Raw genomic sequence first — 24,251 nt, forward strand, 5'->3', positions numbered from 1 at the left:
CTTATACAAAATATTCACAGTAAATTTCAGTTTAACTAAATTCACAATAACCAAAACAACCCACGACTCCTCTTTGTAAAGCATTACAGGACGATTCCTTATGATCACTGTGAATTCAAAGGAAATAGTACTTTACACATAAGGTTTCTGTATAACTTCCATCAGTGCCACGGGCACTTGCTCCTGGTTTACTGCAACCTGAGATTCAGTGACAGCAGCGATTCAGCCTTTGCTGCCTGGGTAGGCTCGGTAGTATTAGGTTAATGGCTGGGCTCAATGATCTTGAAGATCTTTTCCGAACAAACCCATTCTATCACTCATCTAATTAAAACACAAACACATCAAAGAAAATAAAAACAAGGGAGAAAAAAAGGAAAAAATCAACTTTATTTGCGTCCTGAGGTCACCCCTTCAGCAAAAGGAGGAGCCGTCTCGGTACAGGCTGTGACACGCGATTCCTCTCCGGTGCCAGGCCGGCCCAAGGGCGGTTCTGGTGCAGGGCGGGATGGTGACACCCGCCCACACGACGCCTCCCGCCTGAGGGTGACACGCAGGGCGGACCGAAAGCCGCCCCGAGGGCCTTCTCTCTCGGGAGGCCGCCGGAGGAAGAGGTGAAGCCAGCCCGGGTAGGCGCACCGCCTCACCCAACACCGGTCGGCCCGGCACCGAGCCCACCTCACCCGTCAACAGCCCCCCCCGAGAACAGCCACACTAGACACCTCCTCCCAGCCCTGGGGACGCCACTGTCCCCTCTCCCCCTTCCGCTCTCCCCACTACGCAAGCGCACAGGGGAAGCTCAGCTCCTCCCACCCTCCCGCCTCCCTACATCCCCCGAGGCTCCGGGGCTCTCCCTGTTCTCCTCCCCCACCCCTCCCAGCACTGTCTCGGAGATCAGGGAGGTCGCGCCGCCGGGGCAGGTAGAGGGGCAGGGGTTGGGTCGAACCGGGTCGAGTTCCGCCGCGACCCCCCGAGCAGGGCCCGAGTTATACTCGGCTTTCGCTTCTCCCTGTTGGAGTTGCGTCTGGCGGCGTTAAGGAGGGCGCTGGGGCCGCGGCAGGTCCCGCCTGGGAGCCGAGAGCGGCAGAGGGGCCCGCGGCCGCGGGGCATAGGCCGCGTTAGAGCCCCGGGAGGGTCCGAGGCAGGAGCCTGCGCGGAGGGAAAGGGAGAGAGATGGGGGGTGGCTGTGGGTTCGTTTAAAATTGGAAGGGACGTGGAGAAGTCGTCCGTCTGTCGTAAGGGTGCAAGTGTTCGACCCAGCAACTTCCCTCAGTCTCGTGTTGGCTTCTGGTCGTTCTTGACGTTCTGTATTTTGTTATCTCCAAAAGTGTACCAGAGTTTCAGCTACTCTGCTTATTTACGTTGGTTGTTTGCTGAGCAGAAATGGAAGGAAGGAAAATAAGGCGGCATTGTAGGTTTCATTGCACATAAGATGAAGCAAAAAAACCTGGAATCCACTTTTGTGGTTGGGATTAAATTTGAAGTTGTTAGTGTACCTCTGACACCTTGTCTACACAGCATCACAGTGTTTGTTTGCACTGATAGTCCGGGCAATAACCTGCTTTGTTTTTCGTGTGAACAAGCGTGTTTCTGTTTGTTATTCTGTGTGGTCAGTGTCTTGCTAAGGTGTAAACCAGACCTGCATTTGACTTGTGAGTTGCTCCTACCATGTCCTTGGAGCACAGAAGATTACGAGGCTTGCCTTGGAACAGTGAGCATGCTGTGAGTTTTTCTTCCTGGGATCTTGACATCAGAACTTGGCTTTTGTGGACAGTTGGTCTGAAGTTGTTGGAACATTCCTTGAGTGTTTTTTGTGTTGTTAATTTTATGGGACAACTTGTTTGCGTGCTTGCTGTTTGTTTTTGTTTTTTTTTCTTTCCTTTTTTTTTAGTCCTTCCTTTGACATTATGACTTTTGGTGGAGATCACAGTGCCAGATGGAGATTGATGAGAGAGAGCAGCTAATGACATACAAAGTTCTTCCTAGAACTGTTTCATTGTCGAGTTAATCACCTGTTAATTCGTCTGTGTTTTAAGTTGTGACCCTGGAAAGATAAATAGAAGCATAGACTCATAGAATGCTTTGTGTTGGAAGGGATCATTTAAGGTCACCCAGTGCACCCCGCCTGCAGTGAGCAGGGACGATAAGGGAGGGAGGCAAAGAGTACCCGGTTACAGTGTGAGGGCCTGGGGATGTAATGACCTTTCAACTACCTTTTTTGTTATGTTTTTTTTTTTTCTCTTTTTATTTTCCATAATGTTTTTGAACAGGTATGTTTAGAAGAGAGAAAGTTTCTACTGTGCGCTTTACTTCTGTGATGTCCAGTCTCATCTGTTGATACTTCCTATGTAACTCCATGGTAAAACATCTTCAGAGAGTTTAAGTTTGGTTATTGCATCATCTGGATCCAGAAGTCACTTTTTAAGAAAATGTGGATGGCTAAAAGTGTTTGCACTGCTCAAATACTGTTGTTCCAGTTGAAAGAAGGCAGATTGTGTAGTTGTATTTTTCCAAAAACTAAGCAGTTTGGGATTGGAATTCTAAATTTTTGCACCGTAAGAGCCCCACAAAATGGAGATAAATTCCTGGTAAGTATTTTTGTGGTGCTCTAGGTATAAATGATATATATCAATACAGGGGTAATGTAATTTATTTCAGGATCTATAAGCCTAAATTTTTAATCTGGCAACCATATTTATGAATTAAATTTGTCCTTACTATTTCAAGGCAGCGAGCAGCAAGTAGCAGGAAACTGGTGTTTCAGAATAAAATTTTTGTGTCTCATAGTTCTAAGTTGGGGAGAAAGTATTCTTTTTTTTCAAATTATAATTCAGATAATGTTTCACGAAAACTGACAGAATTATTGGTTAAAGTGACAGCTGTTTAATGAAGTATGGGACCAGAGTTATCTGGAAAACTTTATTAATGCAATATTGAATAAAAGGGGGGAAAAGTCAATTTTTATTGGATTGGTAAGGAAGGATAAAAACGTAAGAGTCTGATTATAAAAAAAATGAGGATATAAATAAAAATAGTGGAAATGGACATGAAATTTAGAGTCATCTTGGACACTGACGGTTCCAAATGACAGTGCTTTTCTAGATAACTAAGGTCATCTTTAAAATATAAATTGTTGCATGCACTTTATACATACTAGAACATTGTGATTTCAATTAGTTTAGTGAGATGTAGCAAATGAGAAGTTAATCTAGATGGTTTTACAATTACTTTAATTGACTTCATTGATCTGTTTAAGGATAAGCAATGTTCATCTTATATTTGCCTGTTATTTTTAAATAGTAATATCTGACTGTATGATTGTAGGTTTCCAGCATAAATGATAAACCAACAGTAGGAGACACAAGGACGGCTACTAGTGCAGAGGAAAATAAAACAGCTCCTGAAAAAAGTCCCAGGGCAGTTCATGATGGAAGCTGGCATTCATTAGAAGGTATTAAACTTCATACCACTCTCTTCTTGAGAAGTCAGCCTTCCCTGTCCTATCTCGACATCTTGTATTCATGATCAAGGTGGCTTAAACTCTTAATAAGAAAATTTTGGATCATGTGATATGTTTATTTTTTAATTTTAATGGGGTTATACATAATTTTTATAGTTTGCAAAGACACAGTATTCTATGAAGTGACTGACTGGATTGTGTAGTTACTATTTTATATTATTATTTCAATTTCTTTGACTTTCTAAGCCTCTTACAATTTTTGTTATGTGTGACTGGATAGGTGCAAACCTTAGTTTTCCAGTTCTCTTGCTACCAACTGTGGTGACTTTGAGTACAGCCTCTTGGATGGAAAATTGTTTTGTGTGAGTCTTTGAATGGAAGAATCAGTTTATTGAATATTCACTAATAGTCTAAGAAGCTAGTGAGCATTGTGGGGGCTTTTTTGTTACAAACATAAAAGCAAACATTCCTGTATGAGTGGTGATTTCTAAGATAAATTTGTAGATATAAATACTACTGCTATTTTAGAAATGCCACCTAGATAAACAATTCTTTCCATAACTTTACTTACTTTGTCGTTCCCAGCAAGTAAGTAATCCTCAAATGTGCTATTATGTATCATCTATTTTAGCTCCTGTGCTTCAGGGTGCTTAGTAATTTATGTCCTGTACATTAACTTTTTTAGTCAGTTGCTTTGGGCATTTTCAGCTTTTGTTTACAAATGGAATGTCAGGGAGGTAGTTATGACTGGGTAAAACACTAAGCTTCTACACTGTTCCAGTGATTCTGTTCCTCAGGAAACAGCAGTATGAGAAACTGGTGTGCTATTTGTAATGGTCATGAACAAGGAAGACAGTGCAGATCCTGAAAAGCTACATTGTACGCTGCATTGTAAGCTGCATTATTCTGCTGATAGGTTTGTCTCCTTACATACATTTTCATGTAGGTTTGCATTACAAATGGCTAAGTAAACAGAAATGCCCCACTTCCCATATCCCTGGTGTATTTTTAATTGCCAGTGAATTATTTAATATTTCTTTTTCTGTAGATGAGAAAATACTTTAAATAGAACTCTTAGTTTTGTGAGTATTCATGGATGCTTCTGCGTTATCTGTAAAGTGATGGGATTGACCAGCCCCTGTGTCCTTATATTTTTTTCTTTTCCTATGCTTCTATTTTTTCTTGTGGACAACAGGAACCTCCCTTTAGCTAGTAGAAATCTTTATATTTTGAGGTTTGCTGGTTGTATAAGATTACAGCATTTTTGAAGAGCAGTGGCAAAAACTTTTGCTATGTCACTTTCATGTTGTATCTATAGTGTCTGTACAGTCCAGCTGAAGTGCACTCGTGTCTTTTAAGGTGCACTGATTATTTTTTTAAGACATGGCAATATAATAACTTTGAGCTACTAAATATTAATAAGGGTCAGAAATTGTGTGAAATGCTGTAAAAATGTTTGTTCTGAAGTCTTGGATGGAAGTGGTGTTTCATACCTTTTCTAAGCAAGATTTCTGCTGTTTTCCTGGGCAGCTGAAAAAAATGGTCTATGTCCAGCTGTTACTGCCTATTTCTGGTAGTCTATAAGAAATTGTCAGGGAATAGTCATATTTATTGCAGACTTTATGAAGTTTTCTGTATGTCCTCTTAGGAATGGTTATAACCCTCGTGTTCTTTTATAAGAGCAGTGATCTACTAGATCATCAAAGTAAAAGATACTTTTGAGTCATATTTTCTTCAAAATACACCATTCTAACTTGCAAATAAAGTGTTGCCGTGGTATATTAGAAGGAATCCAAAGAAATGGGAAAGCACATATTCTTACAAAAGTGGGTATCTGGGTTTCCTGTTTTTTTGCTTTTCTGATTTTACAGGTCTGTAATCAATTGAATACTTTCTTCTTACTCAGAGATTCTTTTGTGTGGTGGAACTACATTGCTTAACTGCATCTGTCCAGTAGAGTTCCTTATAGAACCATGATTCTTTCATCTATATTGATTTTGTAGGTTAAGTGCCTTGTTACAGATTTTTTTAAGAGGCCTTCTATTCAATGTACAGAACCTCCCCACAGGTGCTTAATGCAGTTGTTAACATTCTGTTGGATTTTTCTCTATAATGCTGGTTACGTGCAATAGTGTGATTTGTTTATAATTATGAACAAATGAAAGGTCTGATTGTTTCACCCGGTAATGGGTACTTAAAAACAACATTTTTGAACAGCTGGATAAAGTCTTGAGCAACCCTGCTATCAGCTCTGATAGCTGACAGTTTTGAGTGGAAGACTAGGTGAGGGACCTCCTAAGTTATTCTTTGATTCAATGATTATTTCTTTACTCACATGAAGGTTTGTTACGTATATGTGCAAAACCCATTTCTTAGTCTTGCAGCTGTATGGAACCATTGGATCTGTCATTTAATTCTAAATGTCATCTGGCCAGTTAAGTTTAGTATGAAGTATTTTTGAATTTTATGTTGTTGCTACTTTTCATTTAAAGTTCTCTAGAGGACTCTGTAAAACAGTGCTGTGCTGCATGCCATGTGGATCCAGTGGTCAGATACTTCTGGTTAAAAACAAAATTAGTTTAAAATGCTTTTTGGGTTGCATTAATTTAATTTTTTAAAAACTTGAAATTTGTTTACTCTAAGTCTAGTGTAAGACTAGCAACATTCTTTAACAGTATTCCTTTACTCAACATGAAAGCTTAGTTATCTTTTTTCTTTTTGTGTTTTTATCTCACGGAATCATTTTGTCAGTCAAGTAACTCGTGAATACTCATTCAGTGATCTCTTTCTCTTGAGTAGGAGAATGAAGGAGGAAGAGAAGTGTGGGATTTAAGTGTTAAGGAATTAACTCTCATCAAGGAATGCCATCTATCCAGACACTGAAGAGAACAGTGGTTACTCACAATAACTGATGATTAGATAGAGCTAAAGCCCACATAGGAAAAAAACTTGCTCATGAAGTCCTGTCAGAGAAGGCCTGGACATTTTACTAAAGTCAGTCTATGTTCAATAGGTTTTGAGCTGAGTGACTTCAGATAAAATGTGCCAGCCGGTTCTTTATTAGTTGAAGTGTGATTGTCTTTTACATTTGTAGGAATTTTCATTTTTTTATAAATAATTTAATCTAAAATTTCTTGCTATAACTATGCTTTAGATGCTCTTTTTCGCTTTCATCTTTTTGATCTGTGACCTTCTAAATTTTTTTCAGCAGGGAGAGATACCTTTTAGAATGTCTTGTAGAGGAGCCTTGTAGAAGAAGGCTTTGAAGGTGTAAATATGAAAGTACTTAAGTATCCATGTTTGTTCTATTTAGATAAGCTTATTATCATACAATTGTGGGTTTTAGTTACATTTCATAGGTCCCTTAGAGGTAATGCTTGGGATTCGTGAACTTTTACTTGGCATGTTTATCTTCTGACCAGTAGACTACATAGATGTGGTCCTTCCTTCTTGAAGCTGAAATCTGTTTTGGACTGAAATGCGAGTTAATTGTTCCATGATTACTTTTCTTACTACTTAATACTTAACTACATAATAATAAAGCAGCTTCAGCTTCACCTGTTTGTCAGAGTTGCCCAGGATGCAAGTGCAGCTTTCTTCCGAACTTGTAGAAGACATGGAAACAGTTGTAGAAATTTGTTAAAGTACTGGAAATTTTAACTAGCCTGAAAAGCATGTTTCAAAGTTAATTTTAGGCTTTTTTCCCCACTCTTGGAGTGTGTGTGTGTTTTTGTAATTTAGTGCTTTGTATTTCACTTTGTTTTTTTAATTTCTTCTTATTTTAATAGTTGCAATGTTATGTTGTGTGCCTTTCTAAATAACCAGACATAAAATAAATATTTGTCTATTAATGATTACTGATGATGCTAGTAAACAGTTGTTGAGTGCTGAAGCTGAAGGAAGAAATTGCTCTCTTAGAGAATTATATTGGATTCAGAGCTGTGTGTGTAAGGGCAGTGTCAAACAGTGGCCAGCACTTTTGTAATTAACTTCATTTTATTGTAAGTGGATAACAGCATGTTTTTGTCACTTCTGAGTAGCTACTTTTATTTTGGATTTCTTTGGCAAATTGTATGAAAATTTGCAGTTACATTGCATATAGATATGTCTATATAAATTTTTTATTATTTTAAAAAGGGATTTGTGTTAAGGAGTATTCTTAGAATTGCTTTCAATTTTGAAGATGCTAAATTAACTTGTTTGATGTATTTGGTAATCAAAAGGTTTTACTGTTCTTAAATAAATTGCTGTTTTTAAACATATATAGTATATCATGTTTTTGTGTGCCAAAGAGAATAGTTGTATATTTTAAGATAAAATTAACTAATACTTTTTCTGATTGTGAAACTTTACTTCCACAGCAAAAATGAGACACATCAATCTGTCGTTTGCAGCATGTGGGTTTCTGGGTATTTACCACTTGGGGGCAGCAGCTGCTTTTTGCAGGCATGGTAAGAAGTTACTGAAAGTTGTGAAAGCTTTTGCGGGAGCTTCTGCGGGATCACTGGCTGCCACTGTCTTATTAACAGTACCAGAAAATATAGAGGTAAATTAATAAACTCTTAGGTATAGGACATGATCGTTTTCAAAGGATATTTCTGATATAACCATCTACCATTAATTTAAACAAATACTTTTGTTCTTGTTTGGTTTTTTTCATGTTTCTTGTAAAGTAACAGGACTTGTATGTGTTTCATTAACAAAGTCTGTGCTCATGGGCAGAAGTGTTTATGACAGAAGTCAGTCATACAGCCTTTATATTAGAAGATCTGTAAACAAATTTCATGTGCATGAATGTCGAGTTATATGCAAGGAGATATATTCTATATAATGAAATGTATAGGTACTTGGTCACTGTACTTTACAAAGCTGATGGTTGGTTTTTTTTTTCGGCTTGGGGTAGGCTTTGTTAAGAAAATGCATAGCATCATCCTTTTATACTTCTGTGAAATATGAAAACGGTAACCAGACTGTAGCTTCATAAAGTTGATCACCAGATACTGACTCGGATTCTTTCCTTTCTGTCTGTGCCCTGTTAGGTTTGTGCATCTCCATTAGACTTTGACTCAGTACAGTTTGTGACTTAACAGCAGTAACAGCCCCGCTGGGTGCCAGGAAGGATTAACCCTGACAGCGTTTAGTTCTGAAATGATATATACACATGTATTTGGGCTTTTTGTCTCCAGAGATGGCACCATGTTTCTCAACATGAATTTGGTGTTGTGTAGAGACATGAAAGTGATATTTAGTGACTTCCCTAGAGATTCTGTGAGAGAGCATGACTTTTATTTGGTTTTCTCCTTAGGTTAAGGTTGCTTTGCCTTCATGAAGTGCTTGTAATGACTTTGTCTTAATATATGTAAAGGACTAGGCCTTGCCAAAAATTTAATATTTAATACTGAATTACAACAGCATTTTTGGGGGGAAAAAGAGCAGTTAGATATTTTTTTTTGTTCTAAGTGTATTTTGGGTTCAGTCCCAAAGGTTACTTTCTCCAGGTCTTGCATGTTACAGCTTTCACCGCATTTGATTAAAATGATAGTCCTAGCCATCATATCAGGCATTGCCACTGATCTGTGTGCTTGTGTTTTTTTCTGCAGTGGTATGAACTTAGCTTGCAATTAACTATGCAGTTGCTTTCGGCAGTAAGTTCTTCCCTGGTCTCTTTCCACCTGCCTGCCACACAGGTGCATTCTTTGATTCACTGTTAGGCAAGTTTCACTTTGTTATTAAGGGGACCTTACTTGTATTCTGTTCAGATAGTACTCATTTTCTATAGCCTCTGGCAAATTTCAAGTATACCTGATATAAAGCATACCTCTGTCTTTGATTTCCTATAGGGCAGCAGCTAGCTAGCCTTTTCTTAGCCCAAGGAAGTTATTCTGCTTATTCTAGGCTGTGGGTATAAGCATTTCTTCCCAGTCTGGTCCAACTTAGAGAACTTTCTAGGTAAAAATATATTAGAAGAATTTTTATTTCCTAAGTTTGCAGAAAGTAAAGTTATATTATATCGTATCTGGATTTTTTCTCAAAAATAAGGCATACTAATATATTAGTATATGTCATTCTGTTACATAGTTTAAATGGAAAATTTTGAGCTGTTTCTTGGGAGGAATATTTATACCTAGTTCTCACAGAACTTAAATATAAGGCAGTATTGTGTACTGGATAGAATTAAATTTTGATAGCAGGATAATTATATTATTCCCTAACTTGAAATGTTATAGATCTGCTGATATAACTTATACATCAGCCTTTGGGGGTTTGTTTTTTTTTTTTTTCCTCTCCACAAAGATGTCTATATTAGACAGGTTATAAGTCAGGACTTTTTCACCTCCTAATTTCAAAGATATAATTTGACATTTCCTTACCTTGGAGAGAGTGTAACATTAAGGATTTCTTGTTTTGGCTGTTGCTGTTCTAATATGACTGTTTGCAAATGTTTGTCAGTCTTGTCTTGGATTTTTGTCACTACTGAGAAGATGTAGAACTTGACAATTCTAGGGGGCTTGTAGAGTTATAAATAAGTACCTACTTTTTTCAAAAGTACCTTGATCATGCTTGATGTCAAGTTTTTAAGACAAGTAGTTACAATTTCTAAACATGTTCTCAGTCCCTTTAAAATTCAGATATATTGTTTAAAGCTTTTAGCACTAAAATGATAAACATGTAGCACTAAGTTGCCCTTTTTGGCAGCAAGAATTATGTGGTCAATTCTTAGACTTGTAATACAGAAAGTAGTTTTTTGCCATTCTCCTAGGTTTGGATTCATCCAACTCCTTGTCATTCTTAGTTCCCTGTCACTTTATTAAAGCATCTTAGATATAAATATAGTTCTGAGGTGCTTCTATCTAGAATTTGTTTGCTTTTTCTCTGCTTAGAGTGAGGTGTATTGTGAATTTGCCTCTTTCCAGCTCATTGACTACAGAAGAAGCCTAACTGTCCAGTGTGGAATAAATTCAAGACTTGATGCATATGACTAGTTTTATGTATTTGATTTAGCTTGGAACTGGCAATGGCAGGTACCTTGTAGCTCTCTCTTGATTAAAACTTCAGTTGCTGGTATATTTGAGAAACCACAGTTGAACATCCTTCCCATAACTAAACCATCCTTAATTGTGTATGTTTTCATTTGCAGAAATGTAAGCAGTTTGCCTATGGATTTGCGGAGGAAGTTAGAGAATTGGACTTTGGTGCTGTAACACCTGGTTATGACTTTATGAAAACACTTAGGTACCTATATTAATGCATCTATAAGATCATTTTTGTGTGAAGCTCTCTAAATGAAAATGGGGAATGTGCATATTTTTTCTATACTGTGTGGTGCTCAGTGCTCGCTCTTTCAATTCTAACATATTTGTAAGGTTTTTAAATAATGGTGTATAACGTTTAGTCTTTTCTTTACTCTAGGGAAGGCATAGAGTCTATTCTTCCTTCTAATGCTCATGAGATAGCTGAGAACCGGCTCTATGTGTCAGTCACTAACACCAAAAATGGGAAAAATCACTTGGTTTCAAGTTTTCCCACCAGGGAGGACCTCATTAAGGTAATGACATTGATTACTGCTGCTTTAAGTAAAAATGCTTGAGTTTCATCAAGGCTTAGAAATATATTATTAGCCGTACAATAAATCACTGTTGTACTCGAGTAATCACTTATAGTATCATAGGTGTTACAACTGTAACCTAAGCAGTGGAATCAGAATTTGATCCTACAGTTTCACAGATTTTGCTAACATGGATTTTTCTATGTGTGTGTTTCCAAAGAGTGACAAGGTAACCAGTGGTTACAGTAGGTTGGAAAAAAATAGAGAATTTGCAGATTTTTTAACAATTTGATCAATGTTTTTATGTCTTTCTTCACTGGTACCATTTATGTTATGCTTCATCACAGAAGGAAGGAAAGGAAATTAAAAAAAAAATAAATCCAACACTTTCTACAAGTCCTAGTGTGGCGTATAGATGCAGTGTGATGTTAAGCACTGTATCTAAACTGTATTTTACCTGTCACTGGAAAGCTTAGATGTTATTACCCATCTTTTCTTTTGTATGCCACTGGATCAGGATTGAATACGTAAGATGAGTGAAATGGTAGGAGGAATTCAGATGCATGTAAAGCAGATGTTCGTTCTAGTAATCATATCATAGCAGAGGACATCAAAACATACAGCAGAATGGATGAAGAGATACACTAAGAAAACTCCTTTTTTACCTGTCCTTATGTGTACTTAGAGTAAATAAGAGCTTTGCTATAATGAACACCTAAAGAAAAATCACGCTTTTTAACAAAATATCAAAGTGTATGTTAGAAGTTTGCCTTTTAAGAATTTGTAGGACTTAGGCAAAGATATTTACACAAAAACTTTATCTCAAAATATGTACTGTTACTGCTAGCTATTCCAGCCACAAGTGACAAACAGAGTTTATTATTCTGTAGGTTTATGGGGTTTTTTCAGTGAAATCTTCTAAACTGAAAACAACTAGAACCTTCAAGATGACCTTGGAAATACACATTTTATTAGTATTTCAGTAGTTCTTTCATTGACTTACCCGTGTCTGTTCTTTTATTCCATATGCTAACAGCAGAATGAGTTGGAATAATAGTAATAAAATTCCACATGATTGCTCACTGGAATGTATTCATGTTGTCTGTTCTTCCAGCACATCCTGTAGTACGTGTTTTTGTGCATGCCTTTGGCTGTACATGCGTCTGCATGTTGGTGGTTGACACCAGTAGCACAGAGGATACAGCTTGTGAGGTTATATAATTGTGTTACTCTTCTCCTAGGCATGTTCAGCTATATCCCAGGCAGGGATAAAGGTACTGCTGTGCAGACATTGTTTCATAACAATATAACCTTTGTACCCTCTTCCAGAAATCTTTCAAATACCACGTGTTTGGTTTTAGGGCAAGCCTTATGGTTCCAAAGGTTTTTGTAATGGCAAAGCTGAGTATGGGTTACTTCAATTTTAAGAATTTTTTTTGTAGGAAATTGGAATTGCTGGAAGGGTAAACACTGTTTTAATACGCCAGAAGAGAGACTGGGTCAGATTATTTGTAAGCACTCTACAGTACTTGTATTTTCTCAGCATATGCATGTTTAGTTTCTGAAAAAAATCATAATTTACTTCACATTGTGTAAGGCTAAGTTCATCCTCTTTTGAATTGGCTTAATCACTGATATTTTGTTTTGAGTGTTTTCATTGTCAAGTCAAGAAACCCAAACCCTACTGGATAGCTATAATCACATTTTGACTTACCATAACAACAGACAATTTTGAGATCACAGGGTGTTTATGTAAAACTATTATGTTGACTAGTTACTGCTATATTATTTAATGTAGATAAATATGTGTGAAAGTAAGTATTGGTTCAAAATCACTTTTCTTTTGTTCTCTGTTCTTTTTTGTTTCTTTCTTCCAGGTCCTGTTAGCAAGTAGTTTTGTACCACTATATGCAGGGATTAAGCCAGTGGAGTATAAAGGAGAGGTAACTTTTAAGTTTAACTACCAACCTTTTGTTTGGGAGGTGAGGGAGGGTTTAAGAGCATTCTTCATTTGTAGTTCATTTATTTGATGTCAGGAGAAGGGCAGGTTAGAATTACAGTACTATGTTTTGTAGAATAGTTATTTTTCCTGCCAATACTGTAGATTGACACTGTGAAGGATAACATGAGATTTTTCATGTGTTGCTTAAAAAATTGTGGGTGCTGAGTCTGAAATCTCTGTAGCATGAAGCTCTCCAAAAGATAATGTCTTGCCATGAGAAGCAGCTTTTCCTAGTAAAAACTCTTCTTATCACAAGCTGTCTTACCAAATCTAGTTTATAATTTTTGTTATTTTTAATTTAAAAGCTGTCCATTCTGTTTTTCTGTTTAATGGAAAGAATGAGACACGAGGTATTGGCAGATTGGGCATTGCTGGAGTATATGGATGTGTTTATGTATGTGTTCTCATGTTGTGTATAGAATTGCATACTAGGTGCCTTCAAAACCCTTACCTCTGGACAAATAGTAAAGATTTTCACATAGCACAGAACTATGAAGTCTTCAGATATGTAATATTGTTTCAAGAAATTTCTTTCTTACATGAATATATTAACATTTTAAGAATAATTTTGGCTGTTTAATCAGTTTGTAATTACAAAGAAGTATGAAAGTAGCTATTTTTTTTCTGGAGAAATGCTACATGATATTCTTTATTTCCTCATACCTATCCAAATGATGCTTTTAGGACATCTATAATCCTCCCAGCTGCTCTGCCAAGATAAACCCCACAAAACCACATGCATTTGTCTCTACCAAGAGGGAGATGGAGTTTGTTATGTCAGAAATCCTGTCAGCTTTAGAGTTATGTATACAGCAATATATAACAGATAAAATATTTGAAGGGTTTAAATCAGTATTGCCTGAATACTTGAGTTAAATGGAGATTGCTCACAGCAGGTCTGGAAATTTTGTTCATTGGAGTCTTTGCATGTTCCTCATGAAGATGAAGTGACATACACAGTTCTGCCCTTAGTTAAAGGGAAAGAAATGTCTTTGAATTTTGTCCTTCCATTCTTTAGTTTGAAATACTTAAGAGTAGGGTGAGAGCAAATTTAATAGGGTCTCTATTGCAATAGTATTTCCATATTCCACTTGGAATAGTGGTAGTGGGTAATGAGGATATATGGGTGGGTAATAAGAATCTTAAATAATGCAGTGTAGAGCCAGATAGATGGCAGGGCATAATCTGGACATAGTAAGCACTGAAGTCAGTAAAATGGACTGAATATTGGTTTGGCTCTGAGGCCACCTGTCATATTAGCATCATACTACAATTTCCTGAAGTTTTACTGTCACTGAGCAAAGTTCTATCTGTCTGCATTTACCCTGATGCCAGGAATTCCTTAGACTTTATGGTCCACGGCAGCATAAAATCTATCTTAACTGCATGTTTGCTGCTAAGGTCTACTAACCCTATGTGGTCTCCAGAATAGTTGTACTGGATCCCTCTCTGGGCTACATATATCTCCTGCATGCATGCTACCATATCATCTAGGAGTATTTTTGAAATTAACCTGACATTATATAGTGAAATATATGTTGCATGGTTTATAAGGGAGTATTATGCAGCTTTGCTGCATCAGGTAGCTAAACCTATGGCTAGCCTGTCCATACTGCCTATAGAGAGTGAACCTCAGAGCAAATTGTTCCCAGCATTGCAGTTTAGTTGTCTTTGAGGAAGACTGGTTTTTAGGAAGCATTTGTCTCACACTGGATTTAGCTGAAATATCTGTAGGATGCATCCCTGGAGGGTAGGCTTTTGGGGTAGGCTTTTGGGGTGAATAAACTAAATTGCATGGTAGCATACAAAACATCAGTAGTATGTTTTCCTCTGGTTGATCAGTCTAAAAATAATCTGAAGGAAAAGTGAGTGCAAAGTAAGATATGAGAATTTATACTCTGTTAATGGCCTCGACTAGCTTTTTACCTGGATTGTGTATTTAAGATGCCTTGGAACTAGGCTTCTAGTAACAGCAAGGCAAACTTGCTCCATTTAAAATGACCTTTCTTTGAGTTGATTTAGTGTCCTCTGAATCTGTGGCAAGGTTAATCTTTAAGACAGATAAAGATTCACAGATGATTGAGTTGACTGTATCTGATGATGAGGCTGTACTTTGTGTCACTGTGGTTCTTACAGAATAGCTTTGTAAAAACCATCTATGGATAAATAGGTAGACTCTGTTAGGTCCAGCCTGCATCCTCAATTGCACTGATTGGTTTGGTTTTCATTGCACACAATTTCTAAACTTTGTGTGTACAAAAAATAAACTATATTCGGAAGTTTAGAGGAATTGGCCTCGTCAGCTAAGAAGAATTTGTCACAAGTTGTTTAATAGAATTAGAAGAATATGGAATATTACATCTTATTATTTGCAGCAGACAAATGTGGGGTTTTTTTATCTATGTAACACAAGAGATTATGGAGCCAAAATTTTTTTGACTATTAAGTGGTTTCTTCTAAGTGCTTCAAAGAAATTAAATGACATAGGGCATGTCAGACAGGAATAAGAGCATCTACAAAAGATGCTGCTTAATAAAAATTGTTGCCCTTTCTTGATTTTCAACTGAATACTTAAGTTATATGAAAGGAGAGAGGAAAAACCTAAATAATTAGAATTTTTTTTCAATGGGAGCACTTCTAAGTGGTAAAAGTACTGAGGTAGGCTTGTGAAATAAATTAATAATGTCATCTGTTACAGTGTCTTTGACTTGCTTAGACAGGGACTCCACTGTTCTTGTTAGTGTAGGAACTGCAACAAAAAGACACTTTGTACTCCAAGGAATACTGCATTTAAATAAGTATTTATAGACAACAGAAGTGACAATTAGAAATGTTGAGGTATGTTGCATCTTTACTCACAGTTGTTGCAACAGTGGTGTAATGCAATTTCAGAAGTCTGAAAGGTTCAAATAATTTTGAATTTTTTTTTCTCTAAGGCAAAACAATCTCAATTCTAAGCATTAAGAATTGATTTCTGTGGAAAGTGAAGAAATTCAATGGCGGATTGTGGGTATTGACATCAAGAGCTAATGTTGAGAGTCAGACTAAAGCATATTATAATAGGGTTAGAAGGGCTGTGGAGACTACTAAATGTGAGTATTTGTAGCTTATATTTTAAGCTTGGGAGCATAAAAATAAGTGTGAAATGGCAAATTATGTCTAAAAGTGAAGAAGAGAGTGGGATGGAGGGACAAAGCAATTTCTTTCCCCCTGACTCCAGCTCTCCAAATGATGCTAGCTGTGCATCCACGTGTAAAAAAAGTAAATCTGTATATTGCTAGATATGGGAGCTGACAATAGAAAGAGAGGGGCAAGTGACAAAAAGTCTTTTGGTTGCATGAACTCAGATGTGGCACTGAGAGAAATCTATAGTTAGTTGAGTTAAAAGGATGTTTGCTTTAAGTGAGAGTAGAGGGCATGACAGAGTAGAGATCTCTACAACCAAGTGATGGGCCTCAGGGAATCTCAAGGACTTCTGAAGAACAGTGTAACCCAAAATAAAGCTTCCTGCGTTATTTTGGAATTATATAATGGTTACAAATTTCTATCATCTGCAGTGGAAATGCAGTCTTTTGCCTGATTGGTGCTAATGAGTACTGGTACAATGTGCCATTTGTTTGTAGTCTTGATGAAACATGAAGTTGATATCCTGGAATATTTAATGTATCTTTGAGGGGGCCAAACCCTTAAGAAGCACTGAGGTGAACTTTGTAATACTCCTTTTACAGCATTTCAACTTGTTTAGCTCTGAATAGTCTACATTTTCCATAGTTAATGTATGCTTCCCTAATAGTTAGTGGAGAGGAAGAGAAGAAAGCACTTTTCAGCACAGTTCAAGCCAGATGTAAGTTTCTGCTTTAGGATAAAGTGAATCATATGCTAGAAGTATTTCCTCTTCTTGGTGATAAAGGAAGTGTAGAGTGATAGTTTGGCTGAATGTGTCAACTTCAGTGAGATGCATCTGATCCTCACATATAACACTAAATGCATCTATTCAGTATTCTGGTACAGAGTTTTGTGTTATGCATGTAGGCAAAGAAGGAAATATGAACATACAAAATGTATTGGTATCATGGTTTAGGCCCAGCGAGTAGCAACCAGGCTTCTGCTCTCACACCCTCCACCCCACAGTGTGGCAGGAAAGAGAAAATCCACCTAAAGGCTCATTAATGGAGACAAAGGTAGGGAGGTTTGCATTCTCCAGTCACAGTAACAGGAAAAAAGTGGACAGACTCAGATTGGGAAGAAAAGAAACCTAATTTAATCTACCTGGAGAAAGAGAAAACATGGCCAGATCTTCATTCCTTGCCATCACCACCCCTCCCTTCTCCCCGGTCCTGGATCCCTTCCCTGCTGCCTCCCCCTCAGGGCACAGGGGAGGAACAGAGGGGGTTTAGGGTCAGTTCCCCACAAGCTGTTTCTGCCGCTCCTTCCTCCTCAGGGGGAGGACTCCTCACAGCCTTCCCCCACTTCAGCGTGGGGTCCGTCCCATGAGGCAATCCTTCATTAAGCCCTCTGACATGAGTCCCTCCCACCACCTCGGGCACAGAGTGCTCCAGCCTGGGCTGCCCACAGGCAATTGGAATGATGTCACAGTTGTTCATAGTTGGAATGGAATTTGGCTTGTGCTCTTAAAGTATCTTAAGAACCAAGAAATACATGTGGCTCTGCAAGGAATTGATTGGTTGCTGTTGTTTTTTCTTCCTTGTTCTTTCCTATGCTCAACTTCTGTAGCAGAGTTGATGTCTTCTTCCACTTACGTGCCATAGATGTTGAGCTCCTTCCCACGTTTACCCTCCACTTTTCAGCTATTGCTGTCTTGTGTTGTGTATGTAGGAAGAGAAGAGATTCTGGAAGAGAGAAGTCAGAATTGGTTAAGCTTGTGCAGTCAGTTTACTTGTACATACAGATTGTGGAGCTCCTAGTTTGAATCAGTAGTGTTTTGGAGGATTCTGCCTGGTATGGATGACATGTAATGTTAACAATTTTAGCTTTTCATGTATACGTTGAGAAGAACTTTATGAAGAATTTAGTTATTAGATGAACTAACAAGTCTTAGCAATAGTTTGTTAAATATATTACACATATTTATACATCATGTTAAATGCTCATTGATTAAATGTTCTCTGTTTACATGGTCAGTTCCTTGATTTTTATGCCTCTTACTCAAGCTTGGTCATAGTATTCTGAGAAGAAGACTTGTAAATTTTTTTGAGAGTGAGTGAAGGAGGCAGGGACAGGAAGGATGAAGTATTCTGTTATGGACATACTCTAAAAAAATCTTTGTTTTCCCATAGAAGTGGGCTGACGGGGGCCTTACCAATGGTCTTCCTATCTTGCCTGTTGGAAGAACTGTGACGATTTCTCCTTTCAGTGGGCGATTAGATGTCTGTCCACAAGATAAAGGACGTGTGGATCTTTATCTTAAATTAGCAAAGCAAGATATAATGGTGAGTTGTTTCTTATTTTATAACATCAGAAGAAGAAAACGTAGTTGAGAGCTAAGGCTATGCTTATTTTTGTGTTTATTTTCAGTGTATGTTTTTGCATTTTCTCTTTTGCAAATGGACTGTATGCTTTCTTAAACACAAGAGAAGGAAAATGTAGAATAAATTTTGTCAGAAAGGCAGATCTAGCAACAAAGTTCAGCAAATTATCACAGGCTATTAAATCTTAATACTCTAGGCTTGCTTTAAGTATCAGCTGCCTTTGGAAAACCACAAAACTTCTGTAAAATACTTCAGGAGAGTGAAACTTCAGAACATCACTTGGTACTTAATGCATTTAGCTGCTCTCACTGAACTTAAAGTACATGTTTGTCATACATTTGAAGTGCTAGTCAGTAACTTGTCACCTCATTGCTCAAGAGAATTCATGCTAAGATTTTGAACATTTGTAACAATGACATTTTTTCAGAATTTATTTTTTTAGATACTATAGAAACAGTTCTGTATACTGAAATACAGGCTAAGAGTGGGTTTTATGGCCTCCTTTTTATTGTTGAAATTTCTGTCTCTGCAAGCTTTGTCTCACAGTGTTTCTTCCTTTGGCATGATAAAAGAAAATCTTGAATAGCAGTGGACTTAGCTGTCCACAAAAATCCACTACAGAAAAAAAAAAAGCAGTAATTACTACTTTTTAAAATTTCTTTTAGTAAGTAATGTTTTCTAAGTTTGAGTAATATAATCCTAAATTGGACCAATTTCTGAGTCTTTTTAAAGCCTCATAGGTTTTAAGTAGTTTTTAAATTATATAAAGCATGATAATATTGATTTCATATATATTGAAAATATATGCAATCGCTTACTGTATGTTTCTAGTACCTTGTGTATCAACAGGAGGAAAAATGAGCTGTGAATTACGTTAATTTAGAGATTTAAAGTTAATTGCGGAATTGCATTTCTTCTAAGGTCCAGCAAGTGCAGACTTCTCCACATCTCAGGCAGCATTTTAAACTATTTCATTTGAAGAACCTTTAGCTTTTAGCTGTAAAAATGTGAACTAAGAATAAGGGCTTTTTCCAGCAATACTGTATTCTGCATAAAATGAGGAGTTGTATATATTAATTTATCTGTATTGGAATGTATACAGTTTTCTGTCTCCTTGAACCTACTACATCTGTTAGTGTAAGAATCTGAATATCTACTTCAAATTACAACAATTATTTTCATACTGTTTTTCAAAATTGTGTGTAATAAAGGCTGAAGTATTAATCATGTAAAGGAATTGTTCAGAACTTTATTAAATATAATTTTTAATTTTTTTGTAAACAATTTAATGTGTTTATTCGAGATTACAAGTCTGAAATATTTTCCCACCTTAAAAGTGACCACTTGAGGTGCTGAGTAGTTCTTAATTCATTGATAATACAATCTAGATCTATACTCTTATGCTAAACAATGTCTAGGAATGCTGACAATAATGCAGTTGTTTGCACTAGTAAGCTGTCAAAATATTTTCTTGCACAAGTTCAGTGTGTGCCAACTACCACTCTGCCATACAGTTCTGGGAATGTTTGAGAAATTATTTTAGAAATTGTGCAGTTCTGCAGGCAGACAGTCTGTCTTGGAGGCTGTGAGCTTATTAATAATGTGTAGACCATTTGTTCCAGTTTGTCTTGGTGGTCAGTAGTGTACCTGGATGTGATTAATTTATTAGGGTAGAGATAGCCCTGATGGTCTTTTTCATGTAGCAAATAATAAAAAAAAAATAATCATAGAACAGTCATATCTAGATAAGTTGCTTTAATAAACTAATTTATAGCTCCTTGGTCTCTTGCAGCTCTCTCTGGCCAACCTAATAAGACTTAATCAAGCTTTATTCCCACCAAACCAAGAGAAAATGGAATCACTGTACCAAAATGGATTTGATGATGCTGTACGTTTTTTACTGAAAGAAAACTGGTTTGAATAAGATGGTACATAGAAAATTATTGAAATCTGATGGCTGTTAAAACACTGCTGTGGACATCCTACACAGTCTAAAGGGTTGCTGTCCCTGTTCTGGTTTATGGAAATAAAAATCCCAGTGGAATTGTGTCAGCTTCTGCCAAGAAAGTATCGGTTGCACTCTGAAGACCTATAAACACGTCAGAATGGGAATTCCACTGTCCTGATGGTTGTCTTGTTTTGAGGAGGTTCAAGTTTAGATTCATTTTGCTTGCATTGAGGAAGTCAGTGTGGGATTTAAGCTCAGGTTGTTGTAATTGCAGGAATTTGAAGGAGTCTTCTTCAGCATTATTTGAGACACAGATGGAGGTTGGCACCATGAGAAATTAAAATCTCTATTGTTCAATTAATGTAATAGTTATGTGTGCTAATTGACTTCTCAGAAGTATTGCTGATCTAATACATATCTTGCAGTGTTCTAACAGACTTGAACACTTAGCACTAGTCACAAGAAATAAAACATTTGCACTCTTTTATTCTATGTATATTTTTAACATGTTTGTTTTCAGTGGATGTGGTCTTTAAAATTTGAAGTACTAGTTGAAATTTGAAACAGAAGTGTGGCATTTGAATATAAAAATATATTGTAAAGAATGGTGTAAGAAATTGTTATATTTATTATGTTCTCTTCCTCTGCTACAATTGAATAAATATATTTTCTTGCAACTTTGTCAGGAGCTCATTTATAAATTTCTCAGAATACTATAAAAACCTGTTTATAAACAAAAAAAACCTGCCTGTGGAGAGAAGGTGAAGTCAGCCAGCAGGCAGTGTGCTGAGTCCCATGTATCTTGTTCTTTTACAATTCACTTAGTACTGACTACCTTGAGTGCAAGTTCAGGATTTTAAATCTCAGTGCCTCAATTGCACAATCCACAACTGTTTTTTAAAACCAAAGTGGTTGTTTTTCAAGTGGGCTTTTACAGTTGATTTCTGAGTACTTATATATATTGTATGAATATATATACTCATATACACATGTATTTGAGTATGATCAATTTGAGAACAGCAGCTCCCTTCAAACGCATGAGGTTCTCTAAACAGTGAAAACTAGACAGTCTGCAACATTTCCAGATCTCTAGGATGCACTTTTTTTTTTTATATAAAAAGTTTGCAGATGACCCCAAGTTGGGTTTCTCCAGAAACCTGGAGAAAAAGCTGTTAGGAGAGGCTGGGGGAGTTGGGAATGTTTGAGTTTGGAGAAGAAGAGGCTAAGAAGAGCCCTTACTCTCTACAACTACCTGGATGGAGGTTGTAGTGAAGTGAGTGCTGGCCCCTTCTCTCAAGTGAATAACAATATGACTAGAGGAGGTGGCCTTAAGTTGCACCAGAGCAGGTTTAGTTTAGATTATTAGGAAGAATTTTTTTCATTGAGAAAGTGGTTCAGCATCGGAAGGGGCTGCCCAGGGAGGTGGTGGAGTCAGCATCTGTGGAGGTATTTAAAAACAATTTAGATGAGGCACTCAGGAAATGCTCTTGTGGGTGATACAGGTATTGATTTATTTATTATATTCAGGGGGGATGTTGGCAGTTGGATGCAATGATCCTAGAGGTCTTTTCCAGCTCTGACAGTTCTGTGATCTAAGAAGCTAAGGCTGCTTCAAAGCATTTGAGTTTTGTGAATACCACTTATTTTACGCTCTCCTTCCACTGCATTACCTTGAAAATGACAAAAAAACTATTTTTGGAAAGCAAAGCTTTTTTTACAGTAAGAGATATAAATATGGGTCTATTTAGTCTTCTTACCTTTCTGAATTGGTCATGTTTCTTTGTACTTACCGTTGTAAACTTCAAAGCCACCTGACTCAGTTTGTGTTCAGGGATGTATTTGTGACTCACAGCACTTGAGACTGGACAGAACTTTCATTTTAAAATCTCTAGTTTTAAGTACATTTCCCATATCTGATAAAGTAGCAGTTGTTTCTGGTTTTGCAGCATGTTTGTGCCACTTACATTTGCTACACAAACATGGAAAATCCTAGGAATGTTTGCAAAGGTGGATTCTAGGTTAGGAAGGCTAATTAGTACCTTTATTTAGGACAGTCTGATGGGAAAAGATCCCATCCCTTTTAGATAGTCTACTAATTACCTTCATCTGTATTAGTGCTATCCATACCCCATTCCTGCTTTTCTGGTTAGAATATTTATGCCTTGTGTTCCTAACCCAATAATTGTTTTAAATCTCTTCAATATGTAAACTTTGGCAATTACACTTGCATGTTTTAATTGCTTAAATGTTTACTGCTGAAAAGAGAGAAGACTAAGAAATCATGATTGAAGTGTCTCCGAGTGTTTTCTATTAATGGTAGTTACATTCTTCAAGGGGTGAATCTTAGCCTTTCTGAACAGAGTCCAGGAGTGTTGTACCTCTGCAAGTTCTTCAGTTTGATATGGCTCTTTCCTGACTAATTATGCTTATAGCTGGAATGTTCTATTAGCCTGTCATAAGTCAGTTCTCCTGAAAAAGGTTCCTAGCCAGCTTGTTTATGTTTCTCACAAAACCTTAAGGGAGTTTGGAGTCCTCTTTCAAAAAGTCCTAAATAAATGTAGTTGAAAATCAGCAATCTCTTCTGTCAAGCCACAATGAAATATATGAACCTATAAATTTAAGAATGCTTCTTAGATAGGTTCTGTTTTTTCTCTTCTCTTAGAGTTGTGTAGCTGAAAGCAGAACCTGTACTTGTCAGAATTCCATCTTCTGATGGACCTGATAAGAGAATAAGTTGCTTAATATTTTTAAAAATGTTATTAATCTCTTTAAAGGCTGAAAGAAGTGGAACTTTCTAAAACTCATACCTACTTTGTTCCATGTTGCTGTTGATAAGTGATTGCAACAAAGGTAAATTCAAATGATTTTTTGTTGTTGTTTTTAGAAAAGTTGTCACTTCTGCTCTTCTGGCTGTGTTGTCTGGGAGACCTTTATTTTGTGTTTTGTTTTTTTTAAACTTGGATATCACAAATTTGTTTGAAATTAGTACAGATACAGGCAAAATTAGAAGATGAGACAGAATAAAGTAATATTTTATCCTGAGGATGAACATATTTTTATGATAAAGTACAATGTTAACGCACCTGTTCTGTTACTTTTTCTTTGGATTATGCTAATGTTTTTTTTTCCTCATTTAATATTCCATATTGAAGTATTTTTGAACAGGCAAGACATATTTGTTTTAAAGACATTATTAAGAATAGTTAATTTCTGTACTGCATCTGTATCTTTCTCTCGTGGCCTCTAGATAGTAAAGAGTATTTTAGGCAGCAAATTCTTGAAATTTCTTCTATGAAATTTCTTTTTACTGATTTTGGGAAACTGATTCTCGGGTCCTGTTATATTCCGGAGCTGTGTCTTGCATGATTGAGGTATTGTTTCAGCAGGGAGTAATATTTTTGTAAAATAATTTCATATTTCCCTAAAAAACAGATTTGTGTTTGAGAATATTAGCTGAATGTACATACTGCTCCTTCTCTAGTCAGATCAGTTGCTACCATTTTTTCAATATGCCATAAAATAATGGCAAATTTGAAATATATTTTTCTTAATTACTCTTAGTTACAAAGGAGAGAACTTGTGCAGTTTTATCTGTACTAGGGAAGGACAGAGAAACATTATGAAAACTGTCATCCAGATTTGTGAATTTGAGAGCTGTGTAGGACTTCACACTTTCAATTTAATTACAGTATCGATAAGAATATACAACATGACACCTGCTGAGATTAGAAAATGGATTTTCAATGTTAGAACAGAAAAATGCAGTGGGCTTCCATGTTTCCTCATGAAGCTGCAGCTTTTGCCCTAGG

At 36.8% G+C, this 24,251-nt stretch overlaps 1 protein-coding gene across 5 annotated transcripts; it reads left to right on the forward strand.

The window, feature by feature from the left end:
- Positions 1–831: 831 nt before the first annotated feature.
- Positions 832–21,081, forward strand: PNPLA4 (patatin like phospholipase domain containing 4). 5 transcript variants are annotated; one of them, XM_030469348.1, is made up of 9 exons: positions 832–917; positions 2,268–2,585; positions 3,322–3,448; positions 7,819–8,003; positions 10,596–10,690; positions 10,868–11,003; positions 12,881–12,946; positions 18,303–18,455; positions 20,287–21,081. In XM_030469348.1, the coding sequence occupies exons 2-9, from the start codon at positions 2,427–2,429 to the stop codon at positions 20,416–20,418; spliced, it is 1,053 nt and encodes a 350-aa protein (XP_030325208.1). In that variant the 5' UTR covers positions 832–917; positions 2,268–2,426; the 3' UTR covers positions 20,419–21,081. The 5 variants fall into 5 exon arrangements, with proteins under 5 accessions (XP_030325208.1, XP_008492973.2, XP_030325210.1 ...); XM_008494751.2 differs by lacking the exon at positions 832–917 and adding an exon at positions 1,074–1,232; XM_030469350.1 differs by lacking the exons at positions 832–917; positions 2,268–2,585; positions 7,819–8,003 and having other exon boundaries at positions 3,367–3,448.
- Positions 21,082–24,251: the final 3,170 nt, after the last annotated feature.

This window comes from Calypte anna, chromosome 1 (assembly GCF_003957555.1).
Source record: "Calypte anna isolate BGI_N300 chromosome 1, bCalAnn1_v1.p, whole genome shotgun sequence".
In the NCBI taxonomy this organism is placed as follows: domain Eukaryota; kingdom Metazoa; phylum Chordata; class Aves; order Apodiformes; family Trochilidae; genus Calypte; species Calypte anna.

Excerpts from the sequence above, each read along its gene's own strand:
- PNPLA4 (XM_030469348.1), top strand. The coding sequence starts at position 2,427 with ATGTGGATGGCTAAAAGTGTTTGCACTGCTCAAATACTGTTGTTCCAG. Across the intron at positions 8,004-10,595 it reads CAGTACCAGAAAATATAGAG|AAATGTAAGCAGTTTGCCTA; the intron begins GTAAATTAATAA and ends TTTCATTTGCAG. Across the intron at positions 12,947-18,302 it reads CAGTGGAGTATAAAGGAGAG|AAGTGGGCTGACGGGGGCCT; the intron begins GTAACTTTTAAG and ends GTTTTCCCATAG.